The 22,113-nt window shown below is 39.0% G+C and overlaps 2 protein-coding genes across 2 annotated transcripts in view; one reads left to right on the top strand and one right to left on the bottom strand.

Annotated features, from left to right (window-relative positions):
• Window positions 1-22,113, top strand: part of add1 (adducin 1 (alpha)) — a 45,072-nt gene that overhangs the window by 20,367 nt on the left and 2,592 nt on the right. Inside the window, exons 11-16 of the mRNA XM_052104449.1 lie at window positions 3,635-3,730; window positions 4,350-4,439; window positions 8,668-8,751; window positions 12,423-12,579; window positions 13,389-13,640; window positions 16,239-16,319. Coding sequence (XP_051960409.1) covers window positions 3,635-3,730; window positions 4,350-4,439; window positions 8,668-8,751; window positions 12,423-12,579; window positions 13,389-13,640; window positions 16,239-16,319 — 760 coding nt within the window. The remainder of the gene's footprint in view (window positions 1-3,634; window positions 3,731-4,349; window positions 4,440-8,667; window positions 8,752-12,422; window positions 12,580-13,388; window positions 13,641-16,238; window positions 16,320-22,113) is intronic.
• LOC127627842 (uncharacterized) lies at window positions 17,194-22,112 on the bottom strand. Its single transcript, XM_052104439.1, has 2 exons — window positions 21,498-22,112; window positions 17,194-21,408 (listed from the first exon to the last, which is right to left on the bottom strand). The coding sequence occupies exon 2, from the start codon at window positions 21,396-21,398 to the stop codon at window positions 20,391-20,393; it is 1,008 nt and encodes a 335-aa protein (XP_051960399.1). The 5' UTR covers window positions 21,399-21,408; window positions 21,498-22,112; the 3' UTR covers window positions 17,194-20,390.

The following is a 22,113-nucleotide window of genomic DNA, read 5'->3' as shown; positions in this document are numbered from 1 at the left end:
ATATAAAAAACAAACCCCTCACCTTTCTGATTTGGGGTTCTATGGTCTTTTTCAGTCCGTCTTAACCACCCTTAAAACGTCTTTTCCTCCAGCTTTCTTCTCTAACTGCTTAAGATGTACCAAGTGAAACGCGTTTGTCCGGTTGTGCACTCTTAGGATGTTTTCACACTTGGTTTGATTGCTTGGGTGTCCTCAGGTCTCTTTTCACATTGTATTATTTGACTCCAAGAGGTAGTGCAATTTTAGTCTGTCACACCGCCGGGGAGAACGAATTTCCCATGGCTTCCTCTAATCTCTCTCTCTAAAGCAGATCGATCTGTCAATCACAGTGGCGAGCCCCTCCCCCTCTCTCGCGATTGGTCAGCAGGGTGTCGGGGTTCTCTCCGGCTGCCCAGTGCATGCAATGTTGCATGATTGAACGGATGCATTAAGGGCGTGGCATGTGCCCAAAGTGGGTGTGGCTTATTGATATCGCTAATCTTTACCGCTTCTATCGATTTTCTTCCCGTTTCTGTTGTTGTTTGTTTTATTTATTGCTTTGTTTAGAGCCTTTTGTACCTGTTTTATGTGTTTAGATTTAGGCAATTAATGTTTTCCATTTAAACAATGTCTTCACAGCACTTTTAAACCAATTAACCATCACAGGACGTACTAGAGAAGTGTCGTAAAAGATGTTCATCCCAGTAGTGGAGCCATATGCTGACATAAAGAGAGCCGTTTTTGTGGCTTATGTACATGCAGAAATTCTTCAGTACGATAGCACACATACAGTAGTACAAATAGAGAGTGCTTGATTAACTAAAATCCTAAATGTACATGACTCGCTTAGCTTTGAAAGCTTTAGATCCGAGACCTACTCTGCGCAAGTTTTGCAGCCCTATCTGAGGGGAAAAAAGGCTCTGCTGCTTTTATTCATGGAGTCGTGGCTTGCCGTTTAAAGACTCCATGTTCTTTCCTTTTAACCTTTAAAAAACATTTAAGTTGGCTTTTTAATTTCAGTTTCTGTTTTTGAGTTTCCTTTTATCTTCTCTCTGAATTTGATTGTTATCCTGAACTATTCCTGAGCATGAGTATTTCCACTTTTTCCCATTTCTAAATGAATCAACCAAAAAAAACAAAAACAAAGAAACATTGGTTTATAAGTGGTTGTTAACTCTCCGAACGATTATCTCTAGTTGGGGGAGAGCGTGTTGTGTTGTGGGGCTCTAAACGTGATCAGTGAGTATTCCATGTTTACGTGTACATCCCATGTGCTCCGTTTCTCCAGCGCCCATACAGAAACCCTTCCTCATGATTTTTGGTTCCGCACTGAAAGCATTTATTTCATTTTAGTAAAAGCAAGTAAACAATCATTGGCTACTCATGCTATTCTTCCCCAGGCAAAACACTTCCAAAAATATTGAAGTACATGCTGTTCATCTAAGCATTTTTATTTGAAACTTTAAATCCATTAATTCCATTTGCTAGAGTTTTTGGAGTAAACTTTAGTGACTTCAAACTTTGAAATGGCCTAAATAATGAAATCATCATCCTAAAACTTCCTTACTTGAAATTTTGGGTTTACACCTTCAGAAATGTTGGGCATAATTCTGTCCACTCTTAAAGGCAACATGAAATGGTACTCGCAAAGCATTAAGCTTTCAAAATGTGACACATTTCCATGAGCAAAAAAAACATTATAATCGCTATTAAAATGTCGATTTCTTGATTTTTTTTTTTTTTTTAATGGTGAAATTTTAGGCTCTGATGTTTCCGTTCATGACCACTTGAAATATTTTTCAATAAAAATGCGATTTCCAAGCCTTGAAAAAACAATTATTATGGAAATTAATCATATATAACAGTGGTGGAAATATTTGTAAATATTATATATTTATATATTCATATTTTTTTTTATATAAATAATTTTTTTGGTGATTTCATTTTAAGCTCTATTTTGTTTATAAAGAAAACCTTGGAAATATCAGGGGAATTTTTGAATACAATTGGCATTGAATAATGGAGATTACTGTGGAGAATATACAGTATATTTTAAATATTATGTATTTATATATGCTAATTTGTATATATTTTATACAAATATTTTTTTTTTATAAAAATTTTTGGGTCATGAAAATCAGTGAATATTTCAATAAAGTAAACCTTGAGGAATAAGTGGAGAATATATATTGTTATATATTATAATTTATTTTTATACATTTTATATATAAATCTATATATTTTTGGTTACATTCTAGGTTCTGGTTTCTTCGGTCATGCAAAATCTGGAAATATCAGGGGATTCGTCTAAATTATTTTTCAGGGCCTCGAAATCACAATTTAAAAATCTCTTGCATTCATGAAATCGCTGCTCTAAATCATTTGATTGGTTAGAAATTGCTCCATTTGTGTGCAATCTTTATAAAATCCTTTTTAAGTTATCACAAGCGACAGGAAAAGTAATACAAATGTATTGCTCGGAAAGGGTGTGGGAACCTTGTATTGGTTAATATTTCATTAGAATTTTTATGAGTGAATATAAGACCAGGAACTTTATTAATAATGTAAGTCGAGACTATTTTGATTTCATGTTGTCTTTAAAGAGTACATGATGTGTGTGAGTGTGTGTGTTCTCCCCCCTTTCAGTGTGTGTGTGTGTGTGTGTGTGTGTGTGTCCTGTAACATTTAGCTTTAAGGTTTTTCTGGCTGTCCACTCACACCTCTGTCCACCGCCTGAAACACACAAACAGCTTCTGCCTCACCCCACCTCACTCCTGCCCTTGTGATCTTTCATCCTCTATAAACGTTTTTGTTTTTCTCTTTCTGTGCTCTTTTCTTTCTCTTCTTTGGCCTTCTGTTTTCTGTATGCCCGACAGCAGTATCAATGATGATAAGAGGTGTGACTGCCTGGAAACGATCTCAAAATTCAATTTTGAGATATTTGATTCAAACTTGATCTCAAAATTAGTCTTGATTTTTATAATAATTTTAAGTTTTGCCAAAGAGGTCGCAGAGATTGCCCTCAAATGCACAATCTGTTTAATTAAGATCTGTTTTGGCAAATTAAGGCATATAGCATCTGTAATTTAAAGTGATCAAATATATGTTTCGTGAGATGTTGTTAAAACAGTACTAGACTACAAAACCACAAGAAGCCACACGAGTTGGCTCGCACAAAAACGTACAACATTTCACTCCTATAGTGAAAAATAAACGAACCAACGGATGATGTAATCACAAAGTTTAACCCCTTAGGTTTGGGCCTAAACCTATTTATTGGGTCTTAAAGTCGTATCTTTTTGTACAAGCCAAGTCGTACTATATCTCAGACTTTCGCCATCTTGTATGTTGTTGTTTTGGTAAAGAATTGTTGTAAAGTTAATTTCGGATGATAAAGGTTTAATTTTTCATAGTCTTTTGTGTTATGATGAGACTTAAAAACTCATTCAAGCAAAATCTACATCATCATTGGTTCATTGCTCAGTGGAATATTTATTACTGACCAGTTATGTTTCGGATCCGCTTTGTTTTAATTTCATTTTGTTTTGAGAGGCATGATTTTAATGGCTCTTCAAAAGTTTTATTTGCATTTCATTTATTTGAAATTTTCTTTTAGTTTCGGTTTATTTGAATGATTTTGCTCTGGTAATTTCAGTGGACAAAGGAGGACAGTCTCCGACAAGGTGCTGTGGCCAATCAGTTTGTCCCGATGAACACCAACCCCAAAGAGGTCCAAGAGATGCGCAACAAGGTCTGAACGTTTACGATTTTTTATTTTTTATTATTATGATCTTTTTTCCCCCCTTTTTCTCCCAATTTGGAAAGCCAAATTCCCAATGTGCTTTTAAGTCCTCGTGGTCGCGTAGTGATTCGCATCAATCATGTGGCTTGTTGAGCACGTTACCGTGGCGACAGCACGTGTGGAGGCTTCACGCTATTCCCGCGGCATCCACGCTCAACTCACCACGCGGCCCAGCGAGAGCGAGAACCACATTATAGCGACCACGAGGAGGTTACCCCATGTGACTCTACCCTCCCTAGCAACCGATTGCTTGGGAGACCTGGCTGGAGTCGAACTAGCGTACCCCAGGGATGGTAGCCAGCCTCTTTTAGTCAGCTACCCAGGCCCCCAACTATATATTTGTTATTATTCTTATTAGCCTATAATAACATTAAAGGATTTATTAATAATAATGATTTAAAATGGGTATTTTAGCATATTGCTGTTGCTGCCATCTTAAAAGGGTGTTGTTAGGCATGTCAAGAAGCTTATTTACAGTGGTAAAATCTCAGTAACCCTCAGCCCCTCCTGTGTTATTGCTTTTTATAAAATAGCAGCAACAGCAAATAAGTACCTGTTTCGTTTTCAGATCCGTGAGCAAAATCTGCATGACAAAAAGACAGCAGGTCCACAGTCTCAGGTGCTCACTGGTGCCGTGGTGGACCGTTCTTATGTGCAGGTGAGTCATACACACAAATACCCGCCCACTATTGTTTCTCCCACTAGATCAGCATATTTTGTTTGCACCATTTTCCAGTGTGTTTAACTGTTTAATTGTGTTTTTTGACTCCAGAGAGTGACTATATGGCACGTAAGTACACAAGCAACTCTTGGTGCTAAACAACATGACCAGCAAGCCAGGGCGATGTTCATTTTCCTTTTGTTTGATTGGTTTGCAGTGCCATGTGTGCCATTTTTCTTTAGTTTTGTTTGGTTCATTGACTGTAATAGAAACTCAACAGGATGATGCTGTGAGTGAAACGTTTCAAAGCACATGCAATATAATTCTGCATGTCTCACATGACGTTTTGCCTCCTGAGATGCTAGTCAGACCAGTTAATAAATGAGTTCTGTCCATTTACCTTGGATTTCTTTTTAACCTTTCTTACTAAAATAATACATTTTGGATTGGGAAGAAAAGTTATTGAAAGTATTTAGGGTGTTTTTATTTCGTTTTCATTAAGTGTTACATTTTAACATTTTTAGAAAATGTAAAAGATTTTTCCATCTAACAACCATGAAATAATCATCCAGCAACACAATTCCAAACTACAGTCTCCTTTAAGCCCTTTAAATACATTTTCTGGGTTATTTTCAACGTTATATATATATATATGTATATATTTGGGGTGTAACGGTTCAAATTTCTCAGTATCACGGTTTTAGGGTCTTGGTTTCGGTATGGTTCAGTATTTGCTATGTTCAGAAATCAAAATATTACTTCAAAATCCAACAAATACTCTATTTGGAAAACACTTCAACAGGTGTGTCCTTAATAAAAATCATGGTTTTACAACAGTAAACTAGTAACCCCAAAATCAACATGATTGTTGTCATGGTTACAATATATAGTCAAATCGTGATTTAGTATATGGAAACTGCAGTATTACGTTATAAAACCATGGTTCATTTTCATCAGGGTCCTTAACTAAAAAAAGAATTACAGAATCAACGTTTAAAATTAATGTCGGGACTTTGGGGCGGCTGTGGCTCAGGTGGTAGAGCGGGTCGGCCAATAATCGCAGGGTTGGCGTTTTGATTCCCGGCCCACACGACTCCACATGCCGAAGTGTCCTTGGGCAAGACACTGAACCCCAAGTTGCTCCCAATGGCACGCTAGCACCTTACATAGCAGCTCTGCCGCCATTGGTGTGTGAATGGGTGAATGAGACGTAGTGTAAAGCGCTTTGAATACCGTTAAGGCTTAAAAAGGCGCTATATAAGTGCAGACCATTTACTATTTAATGCTACATGCATCAACAAAGTGCATTTTAAACACATGTTCAACATTCAGCATCTGTACATCACTATAAAAGGAATAACCTTTTAAAATGGATACAAGAAGGGATGTTGTGATGATGTGGCTCGGGTATTTTAATCATATGTGTAAATCCCACATATGGTAATCAATAGTGCTTTAGTAATTGTTTCATGTCTCTAAATTAGCACTGAGTGCCTGTTTAAAAACGGAAGAGAGAGTGTGCAGTTTTGGCTCACCTGCGGCTCTTTCTTTCTACGGGTGATATCGGCGTAAATTATTAATTGTGTATCGATGTATTACTATAACAGCATTTTAATGCCATTAATCAAAGCGCCTTATTGACGCTCACATACTCGATAGATTACAACCGTGCAAGGAAACCAGAAGAACTTGCGTGCGCATTTTAAAACTCTTGCTTGCGTAACTTGCATAAATTACCAGTATACGGCACTCGTGTCGAGCGATGTCGGCAAACAGTGCCTGTTTTGTAAAAAACTATTTGACCATCGCTGTTGTAATTGACTCCAAAAGGAAAATGTTTCCAGAAAGGAGAAATGCATGGGGCTTCTCTCTCAGCGAATAGTTTTCTCCACTTGCCATTTTCATTTCATTACACACAACGTGTGCAGAGCTGTGATGTCATCATGTTGACCCACGTGAAACACTGGCGGAGCTTGTTTATCTACAGAGCCATACAGGCGCATTAGCGGAGGATGTAGCTGTGCCTGTATATTTGACGCTTTGTTTCCTTCAAGTTTTGTGCTTCAGAAGCATCATTAAACTTGAGGTGAACCTCGGTGCCAATGCTTACCGAACCATGGGTGGCAAACCATATGGTTCGGTTTTTTTTACCCGAGAACCGTTACACACCAAATATATATATATATATATATATATATATATATATATATATATATATATATATATATACACACATGCACAGTGGGTACGGAAAGTATTCAGACCCCTTACATTTTTCACTCTTTGTTATATTGCAGTCATTTGCTAAAATCATTTAAGTTATTTTTTTTTCCTCATTATTGTACACACAGCACCCCATATTGACAGAAAAACACAGAATTGTTGTCATTTTTGCACATTTATTAAAAAAGAAAAACTGAAATATCACATGGTCCTAAGTATTCAGACCCTTTGCTGTGACACTCATATATTTAACTCAGGTGCTGTCCATTTCTTCTGATCATCCTTGAGATGGTTCTACACCTTCATTTGAGTCCAGCTGTGTTTGATTATACTGATTGGACTTGATTAGGAAAGCCACACACCTGTCTATATAAGACCTCACAGCTCACAGTGCATGTCAGAGCAAATGAGAATCATGAGGTCAAAGGAACTGCCTGAAGTGCTCAGAGACAGAATTGTGGCAAGGCACAGATCTGGCCAAGGTTACAAAAAAATGTCTGCTGCCCTTAAGGTTAATAAGAGCACAGTGGCCTCCATAATCCTTAAATGGAAGACGTTTGGGATGACCAGAACCCTTCCTAGAGCTGGCCGTCTGGCCAAACTGAGCTATCGGGGGAGAAGAGCCTTGGTGAGAGAGGTAAAGAAGAACCCAAAGATCACTGTGGCTGAGCTCCAGAGATGCAGTCGGGAGCTGGGAGAAAGTTGTAGTAAGTCAACCATCCACCAGTCGGGGCTTTATGGCAGAGTGGCCCGACAGAAGCCTCTCCTCACATGAAAGCCCGCATGGAGTTTGCTAAAAAACACCTGATGGACTCCAAGACGCTAAATTAACGAAGGAGTGGCTTCACAACAACTCCGTGACTGTTCTTGAATGGCCCAGCCAGAGCCCTGACTTAAACCCAATTGAGCATCTCTGGAGAGACCTGAAAATGGCTGTCCACCAACGTTTACCATCAAACCTGACAGAACTGGAGAGGATCTGCAAGGAGGAATGGCAGAGGATACCCAAATCCAGATGTGAAAAACGTGTTGCATCTTTCCCAAAAAGACTCATGGCTGTATTAGATCAAAAGGGTGCTTCTACTAAATACTGAACAAAGGGTCTGAATACTTAGGACCATGTGATATTTCAGTTTTTCTTTTTTAATAAATGTGCAAAAATGTCAACAATTCTGTGTTTTTCTGTCAATATGGGGTGCTGTGTGTACAATAATGAGGAAAAAAATGAACTTAAATGATTTTAGCAAATGGCTGCAATATAACAAAGAGTGAAAAATTTAAGGGGGTCTGAATACTTTCCGTACCCACTGTATGTGTATGTTCTGCATCTGTGGCATGCTACTAATTAATTTAGACAATAATTTTGTTCTACAGTTTGTATAATTTAATGGGATGCATTGTTCCAGTGTATATACACGTACACAATGGATGTCAAGAAGGCAGCAGCATGAAAACATGGTTAAAAAAGTGTAGTGTGAAGCCCATATAAGAGTATTTACATTTACATTTATTCATTTGGCAGACACTTTTATCCAAAGCGACTTACAAAAGAAAGTCGCTTTACTGTATTTAAAGTATTTACTGTAAATGGGGGAGACAAGTCGCAATTATTTCTTGTTGTAATTGGGAAAATGTAACACATTGTGTCCATAGACGTGTTGTAAATAACCTGCAATATTCCTTTAGTATGATTTCAGCAAGTTTTGTGTAGGAGCAGCAGTATGAATCTGTGTGTGGTTTGACTAGCACACATATGTTTGGTTTCTGGTGTTGCAGTGCATGACTTTGACCCATCTGAGATCACTGTCTCGCTCCAGTCTGCCCATACGCTTCTTTAAAAAAACGCTTTCTGCATATGTGCGTGTGAGTGTGAGTGAGAAAGAGAGAGAGGTTTTCTGCTTTTTGTATGCATTGCTTCTGGCTTGCTTCATTAGTGTGTAGAACTATGGTTTGTGCAAGAATGGGGCGGGTTGTGCACTGCTCACCAGATTTACTGTTGCAGGATGCTCCTCTCTCTGACTGTACGGACTCAATTGATGGCATTGACCCTTCAGAGAGCTTTAGTCCCGCTAGGTCTATTCGAAAGGTACATCCTGCGAGATTCAGACCACACATAGTTTCGTTACTCTGCCTATACATTGAAACAAATAAAGAGAAGAAGAAATGCTTGAACATGAAAAGTCTTCACTGATGAATTCGACTTAATTCCTCTTGATATTCCTCAAAGTAGACGCAGTATTTATTCTGACGCAAATGAAAAAGGGGCAGTGAGTTAGAGAAGTATTGTATGTTAAATATGTAAGACTGTCTTAAGTCACATCAAATTCTCACCACCCATCTTTTACCAAAAAAGAATAGAACGAAAATGTTGTCTTAATTTTAAATGTTTCGTCAGCTGTACGACCAACCAATTAAGAGATTGTACTTCAATCAGGGATGCAAACTTCTCACCTTTTGCCGAAATTCTGCGTTTTGAAACCAAAATTGGTACGTTTTGTGATTCGTTTGTTTTGGGGGGTCCATTCGTGATTGATGACATCAGCGGGCTAATCGCATGCTTGGCTACAGCTGCGCCTCGAAAGTGATTCTGCGTCTGACAGGAATGGAAAATGAAGGGCTCTGAAGAAGCTGCACTCGTATTTGCATAAAATTATCAAATTCCTCAAAATAAATAAATGCATGAAAAAAAATAATAATTTCAGAGAACAAAACTCCTCACCTTTCTGAGAAATTCGCCGTTTTGAAACCATAACCGGTCACATTTGTGAAGAGCAATGATTAATGTGCAGAAGTTATATTTATACGTGTAAAATCACATGACTCGCATCAGCACTGCAGAATACACTGAAGTCTATGAAGTGAGGGATGTTTATACGTGTAAAGGGTCATCACATGACTGCAGAATACATTGAAGTCTATGAAGTGAGTGATATTTATACGTGTAAAGGGTCATCACATGACTCGTGTCAGTGCTGCAGAATACATTGAAGTCTATGAAGTGAGTGATATTTATACGCGTAAAGGGTCATCACATGACTCGCGTCAGTGCTGCAGAATACATTGAAGTCTATGAAGTGAGTGATATTTATACGTGTAAAGGGTCATCACATGACTCGTGTCAGCGCTGCAGAATACATTGAAGTCTATGAAGCGAGTGATATTTATACGTGTAAAGGGTCATCACATGACCCGCGCCAGCGCTGCAGAATACATTGAAGTCTATGAAGTGAGTGATATTTATACGTGTAAAGGGTCATCACATGACTCGTGTCAGCGCTGCAGAACTCATTGAAGTCTATTAAGTGAGTGATATTTATACGTGTAAATGGTCATCACATGACTCGCTTCAGCGCTGCAGAATACATTGAAGTCTATGAAGTGAGTGATATTTATACGTGTAAAGGGTCATCACATGACTCGCGTCAGCGCTGCAGAACACATTGAAGTCTATGAAGTGAGTGATATTTATACGTGTAAAGGGTCATCACATGACTCGTGTCAGTGCTGCAGAATACATTGAAGTCTATGAAGTGAGTGATATTTATACGAGTAAAGGGTCATCACATGACTCGTGTCAGTGCTGCAGAATACATTGAAGTCTATGAAGCGAGTGATATTTATACGTGTAAAGGGTCATCACATGACTCGTGTCAGTGCTGCAGAATACATTGAAGTCTATGAAGCGAGTGATATTTATACGAGTAAAGGGTCATCACATGACTGCAGAATACATTGAAGTCTATGAAGCGAGTGATATTTATACGTGTAAAGGGTCATCACATGACTCGTGTCAGTGCTGCAGAATACATTGAAGTCTATGAAGTGAGTGATATTTATACGTGTAAAGGGTCATCACATGACTCGTGTCAGCGCTGCAGAATACATTGAAGTCTATGAAGTGAGTGATATTTATACGTGTAAAGGGTCATCACATGACTCGTGTCAGTGCTGCAGAATACATTGAAGTCTATGAAGTGAGTGATATTTATACGAGTAAAGGGTCATCACATGACTCGTGTCAGTGCTGCAGAATACATTGAAGTCTATGAAGCGAGTGATATTTATACGTGTAAAGGGTCATCACATGACTCGTGTCAGTGCTGCAGAATACATTGAAGTCTATGAAGCGAGTGATATTTATACGAGTAAAGGGTCATCACATGACTGCAGAATACATTGAAGTCTATGAAGCGAGTGATATTTATACGTGTAAAGGGTCATCACATGACTCGTGTCAGTGCTGCAGAATACATTGAAGTCTATGAAGTGAGTGATATTTATACGTGTAAAGGGTCATCACATGACTCGTGGTCAGCGCTGCAGAATACATTGAAGTCTATGAAGTGAGTGATATTTATACGTGTAAAGGGTCATCACATGACTCGTGTCAGCGCTGCAGAATACATTGAAGTCTATGAAGTGAGTGATATTTATACGTGTAAAGGGTCATCACATGACTCGGCCAGTCTGCAGAATACATTGAAGTCTATGAAGTGAGTGATATTTATACGTGTAAAGGGTCATCACATGACTCGTGTCAGCGCTGCAGAATACATTGAAGTCTATGAAGTGAGTGATATTTATACGTGTAAAGGGTCATCACATGACTCGCGTCAGCGCTGCAGAATACATTGAGGTCTATGAAGATCATAGCTCATTAGTTACTGCCACTTAGTGTCATCTCCAGAAGTGGTCACTGAACTATTCAATAAATGAAACTGAATAATTTGTGAAAAAGAAGCAAGCCACACCTAAATACCCTTAATTTTTGCAGCTTATTCTGCACAATTGTGTAGTTATTTAGCTATACTTGAATCATTAAAATAGCTGAAAAAAATATATACATCCCTAAAAAACTTGTTTGTGGAACAGTGATTGTCTCACCTTTTTTGCCCCTCATGAGTTTGCATCCCTGTTCAATAGCTGGGATTCTTTCCAACTACTTTTAAGAGAAGTTTGAAATTGCACAAAAGAGCCTCAAAGGAAAGTTTATGGATGAGGTGGATTTTCTGAAGTTTCGCCTAAATCAAAATGCAAATTAAGGTGATGGAAAAAGTTTATGTGCATAAACAATGATGTTTTATGACCATTTGAATAGCGCAATAGCAATGCGTTCATCGGTTGTTATAGGTGCGCGATAGCTTGTGTGACTGGCCCAGTGAAAGGCCCGACCATGGCACACAATTCTTGAAACATAGCCTTGGTAAGTCGGAAATGCTTGGCCCAAAGCTCATCATAGACGTGGGTCCTCACAATCTGCAAGAACTGTTTGAGCTTGGGTGCTTCCAGGCATATTGAGGCTGGTGGTGTGTGAAAATAGCTTGTTATGCGAGCAATTGCAAATGATCTCGTTAGCTAATGCTGTGAGTTATACAGGGAGTCGTCTAACTCTGTACGTAGCGAAAATATTGATTTTAAAAATTAACAGCAGAGCTCAAGATATGCTGTGCAATTGCCATTTATTTAACTGATATGATAAGCACAACTAAAAATTAATTAATCTCTAATGCAAAAATAAAAGACTGATCTTTTAGGAATCAGGAATCAATTTTTTGGGTGGGGGGGTATTCGGTCGATATTTTTGACCTGGTCTTGTAAATATGGCGTCTACTTTATGGTCTGTCACAAGAATTTTGAGGTCCAGAAAAAAACTATTTTTAGATAATGTTTTTTGTTCTGTTATTTGTGAACCAAAAGCTAATTTAATTTTCAGCACAATAGCAGTGTTTAAACTTTGTCGTGGCATTGTCCTCTTAGGGGGAGCTAGTGACCGCGTCTAAAGCCATTATTGAGAAGGAGTACCAGCCACGTGTCATCGTCAGTAAAACTGGACCAAACCCCTTCAACAAGTTCACAGATCAGGAACTGGACGAGTACCGAAGGGAAGTGGAGCTCAAGCAGAAAGGCACGGAAGGTAAGGACAAGACAAATGTCAACAATCAACACATTTCTTCCCTTAGAACCCAATAAGAACTGCCTTCAAACATCCTAGGGCGAGTTTGGTTTAACGAGTTTAATCCATAGACTTAACTATGAAATGCATTCACTGATTTTGGTCTGAGAAAAATGGGCATGTTGGGCAATTTCACCTTGTTCTTTATCAACTACAGACAATAACAGGTGTGTAATTGATGCTTTTGTATTTCATTAGGACTTGCATTTTCATGCAAAAAAAATAAAAATATATATATTTAATTTATTTATTTGTTATTTTGGGGTCCTGCGCCACATTTATAAGTTTTTGGATGTGCATGCTTTTTTATATATATATATATATATATATATTGTAGTTTGGTTGCTCAACCTGCCGTTTACGAGTATTTGAGTAATAATAAATTGCATAGTCAATTTTCAACTCCATTGCAAATTTATTATCAATGCTAATTTGCCTTTGTCATGATTTCTTTAACTGACATGAAAAAAGAAAATTTCACACTGGTAATTATGAAATTGTGTGCTCGTCGTCTCTTGTAAATGTGATCATTGTGACATGAATTCAAGGCAGTATAATGTTTCTTTTAGTGGCGTGTACAAATGTTGTTTCACCACATGTGCTAATATTTTAAACTAATATCGTTAGAGTAAAAAGGGTCAAATTATCCATATCTTCGCTGCTGTTGAAAGTGGTTAATTGCAAAGTTTTCCTCTGCACATGAATACGAGTTCCTGTGCAGCTCAACAGCGCCCCACAGGTCTGGAGAGAAACTGTTGTATATAATCCAGCACAGGTTGAAGAGTCGGTCAACACTCAACTCTCAGGCCCTGAGGAAGTCCAGACCCCCTTAGACGTCAAACAGGAGAACGAGGAGGCTCAGGCCACCATGGCTCCACCGCCCTCCATAATCCCCAGTCGTGACACCGAATCCGGGTCGGTGTCGGGTCAAGCTAGTCCATCAGATCTGCCCGAGTCCCCTCATAAGGATTTCCACTGTGCGGTACTGAAAGCTTTGGGCTGTGACACGGAGCTGACCGCAGGTACCACCTGCAAACTACTGGGCTTCTGCCTGAGGAAGGCCTTCTAAGTGGGGTTGATTCTGACTTTGTGGTTTCTCTTTCTATCGTCCTGTCACCCCCTGCCTAAATATCTCCCTTTCTGTCCTGGTTTTGAATCTTGGTGATCCAACATACTAGGGCTGGGCGACGCATCGAGTACCCACGATGTAATAGCAACGACTTTGCTGACGATGTAAATCTCAACAATATCGTGAATATCGCGCTAATTTTGATGAGCCTTTTGTTTGGCCATTGAGTGCTTCAGGAGACTAACTTCACGATCCTTCAGGGTTGTATAATTAATCAATATAACATCAAACTGCCAAAGGCTACGATTTAAAGACAGATAAGCATAGTCTCGGCAACGCGCTGGTCTGTGTACGCGTAGGGTCGGCGGGGCTCGTGCACGGGTAGGTTCGGTGGGGCTTGTGCTAATGTTTGTAGCGCAGTTCCCGTGCATTGTGAAGTACTGGTTCAAGCATTGGCGCAATTCCAAACATTAGTAACCGCTATTACGTTATTGTACAGATCTACAAACTATATAATAACTGTATAAATATATATACGTTTTAATCTTATTATCCTGAAAATAATAATAATTCAGTATTACATTATATTAATAATCTTGACTGGGTTCCAGAGTAATAATTTAGCACTATGCAATATTCATCTGGTTTCCAAAACATGAGTGAAGTAGTTTTGCACACCTTGTTCATTCATTAGCATAAAAGTGCTTTTTTTATTTTTTATTTCAGAGCAAAAACATAATTATTGAGATGTATATCTAATATCGTCAATTTGCTTAAAAATATCGGGATATAAATTCTGAAGCCATTTCGCCCAGCCCTAACACCATACCCGTCTTTACCCACCCCAGCCTGCGCCCATCCCTCTACTATCAACTACCCCGTCTCAGAATCGCCCTGATCTGGAGCTGTTATCTGATCCGTAAACGGACTGTTTAACCCTTATCCCCTGACCCTGAAAATCATTGGCTCACCGGCGGGTGTCCCACTGTCCTCTGAAATATGTACTTCTGGGGTTCGTATTGTTACTCTTGTACTAATAAACTCATCTTTGGTGTCTAGCTGAAGTTTCTGAAGCTGAACTGAACTAAATGTTTTTTGTGGTGATGGTGAAATTCCTCCTCACATTCTTTGTTCTTTGTTCATTTATATCCTCGTTGTTCAGTCCCTCCAGGATTTTGCGATCACAAGAATTCTTGCAAATTCAACCAATCTCCGCATTGTTTGTGGTAGCTTGCAATTTTATATCATTTCCATTATTTTTGAATCTTGTATTCCCATCAGTTTCCTCCAAGTTTGACAACGGCATAAAATGTTTATTAGAATTTGAAGTGCTTACAATACAAATCTGATAAATGGCAATAGATGCTAAACACTAATGAAATATTTGTTCATGTATGGATTTCACTGATATAAGAGTGTCACCTATATGTACATATTTCTACAGAGCCTCTTAGAGGACAGGGTGGGACATTTCCGCCCTGTCCTTTTCAGGCCTCCGTATTTTTCCAATATATATTTCAAAATATAAAAAATTAGCAATTGTCATTTATTTAACATGTATTATTTCCAAATACTTGAATGAATATACATAAATGCTCAAATATATGAACTATAATTGTATGTGTCCATATATCAGATTTCTGTTTCAGACAATTGTAATAATCGCAACAACCGTAATTATTGAATCCTCATTTGGGTTTTTAGTTTATAGATTTATTTGAGGTCTTATGGTCTTCCAACAGCCATATCACAGGTTTGCTTAAATGTGTGTGTATTTTTTACTTGCTTACTGCATGTTCAGTTATTGTGCACTAAAATATGTACATGCATTTACACCATCGTTGTCACCAATTACACCGGTATACAAAGATGCTTTGTGAGTTTTCACTGCAAAACACAAAACAATCGCAGATCAATCGCAATATTTGAGAAAAGCCGCTGGAAAATTCAGTCACAAAAATCCGGGAAGTGACTCAAAATCCTGGTGGGACTGATTTGTTGCTTTTAATTGTCCTTTTGGTTTTTCCATATTGTAGTTTTTATAATTATTTGGGTATTTTTACTGTTTCACTGAATTACTAAAAACTTGTCATCAGAAAGATTCAAAATGATATTTAAGATGTTACGAGACCTCTTGTGGACGGCAGAAAGTTTCAAAATGGCTAATTTGATAATGCTTTCATCACTAATAGAGTGTAACACTTGGGCTTCGGAAACTGCCCTAAAATCTGACGTATGTCACGATTCAATACATCGCAATGCATTTAGGGGTTGCACCGACCAGCCGACGACTCGATTAGTCAGTTGTGCCACTAGTTGATGCGTTTTGGTCCTTGCGGAGTACTCATGATTCACATGATTTCAGTTGCACTTGTTCAATTGCCCTAAATGCATTACGATATTGGTAAAAATGTGAGCTTGAGCGAGAGTGAATCCGACTCATCAGTTTCAATCTTTCAAGGTGTAAGGTGCCTTTATAAAAGCAATTTGTGCCCATTGAGATGACCTGTTTCACACATGAAGACTCTAATGATGGTTCTGTTCTCTGTAGGTCAGACAGAGGAGATTGAAGAGGGCAAAGTGCCCAGTGCCACCTGCACTCCCCCCAGCTCACCTGTGCGTGTAGAGGAAGGTACGTTTATCCAGACAGAAAGGGTCTCAGAGCATGAGCTTGTTCTAGTGGTTGATATCTGCAACGTAATGGCTAATGTCTGTCTTTACGTTTGTTAATTAACATTTTTAGACATTTATTGCTGTTCGTAATAACAGACCAAAGGGCACCATTCATATTTTTTGTTTGTTTATTTTTCTGCCGTTTTTGAATCGTTATTGCAACATTATCATGAACGTTTAGTGTTTCCATCAGTGGACCACAGAAATAACTTTAACTTTATTTTTATTTTACCCTTTTGGTCTTTATTACTATGGATTACACCCATATTTCCAACACGTGAGATCCTATAGTGAGGTTCTAAAATAAATGACACATTGTAGGTAAGGATGCACCAATATAGACATTTTGACCTATATGATATTTTAAGAATAATAAATAAAAATATAGTTTTTATGTAAACCGATAGCTAAGTAATTGCTATCTCTAGAGATTTATATCTCTAGTTGTGGTCAATGTGTAGTTGTAGTTTAGGGTTCTGAATGTCATAATAGATTTACATTTCGCATGTGCTCTTCTGAGCGCTTTTTGTTTAAATTCAGGTGTAATCCGAGATGAGAAATGTCTTTAAATCACCTGTCTTTTAATGTTGTCATTCACCCTTTCATGCTCACATCTCTGGGGTCTTTTAAGAATGGCTCAGCAACCATTCTTTACTTCTGGTGGTGTGTGTGTGCCTGTGAAGTTTCTGTTCGTTTCTTTTTAATTTAACACGGTGGCTGTGATTTGACCTGCATAGATTTTCTCTCTCTACTTGTGCTTTTTCTTCTTCGTGGCTGCGTCACAATCAGGAGATGGGAATGCAAAAGAATACCTGTTACCATAGTAAGTAAACATGCTTGAGTTTGCTGTTTCCCACTGCACGGCTTCACTTGAACTCACTCCTTTGCTTATTAACTCATCTTCCTGTTCTCGCTGTACCTCTTTAGACCTGTTTCTGTTTGTTGTGAGGGTTGATCTGCGCTGATCTGTCTCAGACAGCCTAACTTATTTCAGTTTGTCATAATGAGACGTCTAAAAATGTGATTTGATCAACAGAACCTTTTTGTGAAAAGTAAAATAAGCTTTTGTTCCCATATGTCAACAGAAAATCAAAATCAGCTCCATTTACCTTCTTAATGCACGTTTGTGGTCTAATTGTGTATAATTCATCAGATCACATTATTCTGGTAATCGTTTGTCAAAATTTAGTAATTTGCTCCACTTCTTAAATCGACTTTTCGGCCTGTTAACTAAGAGCTATTTACACATTGTTTTATCTGATTACCAGGTAATTAGTTACTGTAATCGAATTACTTTTTCTATCAAAGAGGTGTAACACATTATATCTTAAACTCTTACAATCAGATGACAGTTTCTGACTTTTAATTAAGGTAACTGCTTTTGGTTTACACATTTCGCAAATAATATTGTTTGTGTAATACATTTAAAATATGAATTATGTTCATATGTAAGTCTGTTTGCGTTTCTGTAAAATCAAAAGTTGACGAGACTTTTCTTATGAAAAGTGTTTTAGAAAGTAACTTAAAAGTAATTTGATCACTTTTTTTGCTGGAGTAATCATTAAAGTAATTTGATTGCACTTTTAGAGAAGTAATTATCCATCCATCTTCAGCCGCTTATCCGAAGTTGGGTCGCGGGGGCAGCTGCTCCAGCAGGGGGCCCCAAACTTCCCTATCCCGAGCCACATTAACCAGCTCTGACTGCGGGACCCCGAGGCGTTCCCAGGCCAGTGTGGAGATGTAATCTCTCCACCTAATCCTGGGTCTTCCCCGAGGCCTCCTCCCAGCTGGACGTGCCTTAAACACCTCCCTAGGGAGGGGGCCAGGGAGCATCCTTACCAGATGCCCAAACCACCTCAACTGACTCCTTTCGACGCAAAGGAGCAGCGGCTCTACTCCGAGCTCCTCACGGATGACTGAGCTCCTCACCCTATCTCTAAGGGAGAAGCCCACCACCCTTCTGAGGAAGCCCATTTCGGCTGCTTGTACTCGCGACCTAGTTCTTTCGGTCATGACCCAGCCTTCATGACCATAGGTGAAGATAGGAACAAAAATTGACCGATAGATCGAGAGCTTTGCCTTCCGGCTCAACTCTCTTTTCGTGACAACGGTGCGATAGAGCGAGTGCAATACCGCCCCCGCTGCCCCGATTCTCCGGCCAACCTCCTGCTCTATTGTCCCCTCACTCGTGAACAAGACCCCTAGGTACTTGAACTCCTTCACTTGGGGCAATACCTCCTTCCCTACCTGGAGTACGCACTCCATCGGTTTCCTGCTGAGAACAAGGGCCTCAGATTTAGAGGTGCTAATACTCATCCCAGCCGCTTCACACTCGACTGCCAAGCGATCCAGTGAGCGCTGAAGGTCACGGACCGATGATGACATCATCTGCAAAAAGCAGCGATGAGATCCCCAGCCCACCGAGAAGTAATTAGTTATTTGTAATTGATTACTTTTTGAGTAACTTTCCCAAACGTGGTTGTAGGTAATGCAGCCTTTCTGAATGTATTGCAGTAAATAATGTATGTCGGTGTTAATATGATAAAATAATAAAGATTATGGTAATAACGGCAAATAACGATAGATTCGAAAAAGCAGCGTTATCATTTGGGATGCATAGATTCAATTAGAGTAGTTATTACACTGATGAAAACATTTCTTTAGAATATTGTGCATCTGTGAATTGTACACATTTAATAAGAACGTAAAAAGTGTCCCGTTTGATTTCATGTTGACTTTAAAATAGACAATGATGAAATAAAAAGATGTGATTTGATTTAAAGATTTGATTAAGATCACCTAAGCAACAAATATCTCCCTAGAAACTTCTACATTCCTCTTCTTTGGACTTCTATTACAATAACAAAGGTTTAAAACATAAAACTTGCTATGCGATCTAGTACTGCTTCAACACAGAACAGGTAATGTATGAAGATTACATTTCTGATCTGGTTCTCCATTCAAGGGCAGAACATTGTTAAATCTCTTATGTTTGTGTTTATCTGTAAATGCTGTATATGTCTATAAAATGCTGCTTTGTGGTTTGAAGCATACAGTTGGGTCAGCTCTTTAGATATGTGATATTGTTGACAGTCATATATTTTATATATATATATATATATATATCTTTACCACATGTTTTTGTTTGTTTGTTTGTTAACTGTTCCCAGTGGGCAGAAATTTGATGTCTCTTAAAATATAAATGTCTCATCTATTAATGTGTGTTGTACTTCAGTGGATTTGAAGACTCCATTTTGCCGCTTCTCTGCATGAGCTTCTCTCAGGAGATTGTTTGAGATCAGCTCTATTTTCTAAGAAAATAACTGAATAAGTTAGTTACCTAAACGAGTCGTTACTACTGGTGCTGAAGAAAGTTGAGTATCATTATAGTACCGGTAATTTTGATGTCCCTAATATTAAGAAATTAAATGCATCTGATGATGATGATGATTATTATTAAATCATTTGCGGAAGCTTCTCAATAATAATCCAAGCAGTGGGCTAAAACACTGTTATATGCAAATATTTAATTGTCTGTTTTTGTTTAGTCATCTGTTTCCCAAACATTTTATTAACCGTAATAATTAACAAGTTTCCGTTCCCCCGCAATAAGTTTTGCATTTCCCCTCAGTTTGCGTTCCGCCGCAATAAGCTTTCCGTTCCCTCGCAATAAGCTTTCTGTTCCACCACAATAAATGATGCGTTCCCCCGCAATAAGCTTTCCGTTCCACCGCAATAAATGATGCGTTCCCCCGCAATAAGCTTTCCGTTCCACCGCAATTTTGCGTTCCCTCGCAACAAGCTTTCCGTTCCACCGCAATTTTGCGTTCCCCCGCAATAAGCTTTCCGTTCCCTCGCAATAAGCTTTCCGTTCCACCGCAATAAATTTTGCGTTCCCCCGCAATAAGCTTTCCGTTCCCCCGCAATATATTTTCTGTTACCTCGCAATAAGTTTTGCGTACTCCAGCAATACATTTTGTTTTCCCTCACAATAAATTGAAAATATTGAATTGTAGTAGTCTGTTTTTGTTTAGTCATCTGTTTCCCCCCCCCCAAAAATTTTAACAGTAAAAATTAACATGTTTCCGTTCCACCACAATAAATGATGCGTTCCCCCGCAATAAGCTTTCCGTTCCACCGCAATAAATGATGCGTTCCCCCGCAATAAGCTTTCCGTTCCACTGCAATTTTGCGTTCCCCCGCAATAAGCTTTCCGTTCCACCGCAATAAATGATGCGTTCCCCCGCAATAAGCTTTCCGTTCCACCGCAATAAATGATGCGTTCCCCCGCAATAAGCTTTCCGTTCCACCGCAATAAATGATGCGTTCCCCCGCAATAAGCTTTCCGTTCCACCGCAATAAATGATGCGTTCCCCCGCAATAAGCTTTCCGTTCCACCGCAATAAATGACGCGTTCCCCCGCAACAAGCTTTCCGTTCCACCGCAATTTTGCGTTCCCCCGCAATAAGCTTTCCGTTCCACCGCAATGAATGATGCGTTCCCCCGCAATAAGCTTTCCGTTCCACCGCAATAAATGATGCGTTCCCCCGCAATAAGCTTTCCGTTCCACCGCAATAAATGACGCGTTCCCCCGCAATAAATGATGCGTTCCCCCGCAACAAGCTTTCCGTTCCACCGCAATAAATGATGCGTTCCCCCGCAATAAATGATGCGTTCCCCCGCAATAAGCTTTCCGTTCCACCGCAATAAATGACGCGTTCCCCCGCAATAAATGATGCGTTCCCCAGCAATAAATGATGCGTTCCCCCGCAATAAGCTTTCCGTTCCACCGCAATAAATGATGCGTTCCCCCGCAATAAATGATGCGTTCCCCCGCAATAAGCTTTCCGTTCCACCGCAATAAATGACGCGTTCCCCCGCAATAAATGACGCGTTCCCCCGCAACAAGCTTTCCGTTCCACCGCAATAAATGATGCGTTCCCCCGCAATAAGCTTTCCGTTCCCCCGCAATAAGCTTTCCGTTCCACTGCAATTTTGCGTTCCCCCGCAATAAGCTTTCCGTTCCCCCGCAATACATTTTCTGTTACCTCGCAATAAGTTTGATGTTTCCCTCGCAATAAATTTTGCGTTCCCCCGCAATAAGCTTTCCGTTCCCCCGCAATACATTTTCTGTTACCTCGCAATAAGTTTTGCGTACTCCAGCAATACATTTTTTTTTCCTTCACAATAAATTGAAAATATTGAATTGTAGTAGTTTGTTTTTATTTAGTCATCTGTTTCCCAAACATTTTATTAACAGTAATAATTAAAAAGTTTCCGTTCCCCCACAATAAGTTTTGCGTTTCCCTTCAATAAATTTTGCGTCCCCTTGCAATAGTTAGGGCTCAGTAAAAATGGTCTTCGTGCACGTGGTATTTAGACGTCTGCACATGTGTTCTGCAACATTAACGTTTGCGATTAATTGATAGTTTATTTAAAAGACAAAATCAATGTGGATATTCCCTATAACTGGCATCTGTAGTTTTTCAAGATCTGCCTTGAAATGTAACTCATTTTTGTGAGTTACATTTGATGAAGCAGTTTTATAGTTGTAGGTGTAGATTTGCATCTGTATCATTTAATTGGCGTGGCATTACTGAGAGTCAAGTTTTTTCAGAGATTGTTGCGAAAATGCTTGTTTTTGTGCTTCGCGAGTTGAGCTGAACTGTTGAGGGCTAAATATCCCCCTGGATGCAAAGTTTGGTGTGAGCCAACTCACTATTATTGTTTTACTCCACTTTTTCCACATCCAA

This window comes from Xyrauchen texanus, chromosome 34, assembly GCF_025860055.1.
Source record: "Xyrauchen texanus isolate HMW12.3.18 chromosome 34, RBS_HiC_50CHRs, whole genome shotgun sequence".
NCBI classification, from domain to species: domain Eukaryota; kingdom Metazoa; phylum Chordata; class Actinopteri; order Cypriniformes; family Catostomidae; genus Xyrauchen; species Xyrauchen texanus.
Note: the sequence above shows the minus strand (reverse complement) of the source record. Positions and strands in the feature narration are given on the sequence as shown.

Coding starts and splice junctions, on each gene's coding strand:
- LOC127627842 (XM_052104439.1), bottom strand. CDS start 21,398: ATGTATTGCGGGGGAACGGAAAGCTTATTGCGGGGGAACGCAAAATTG.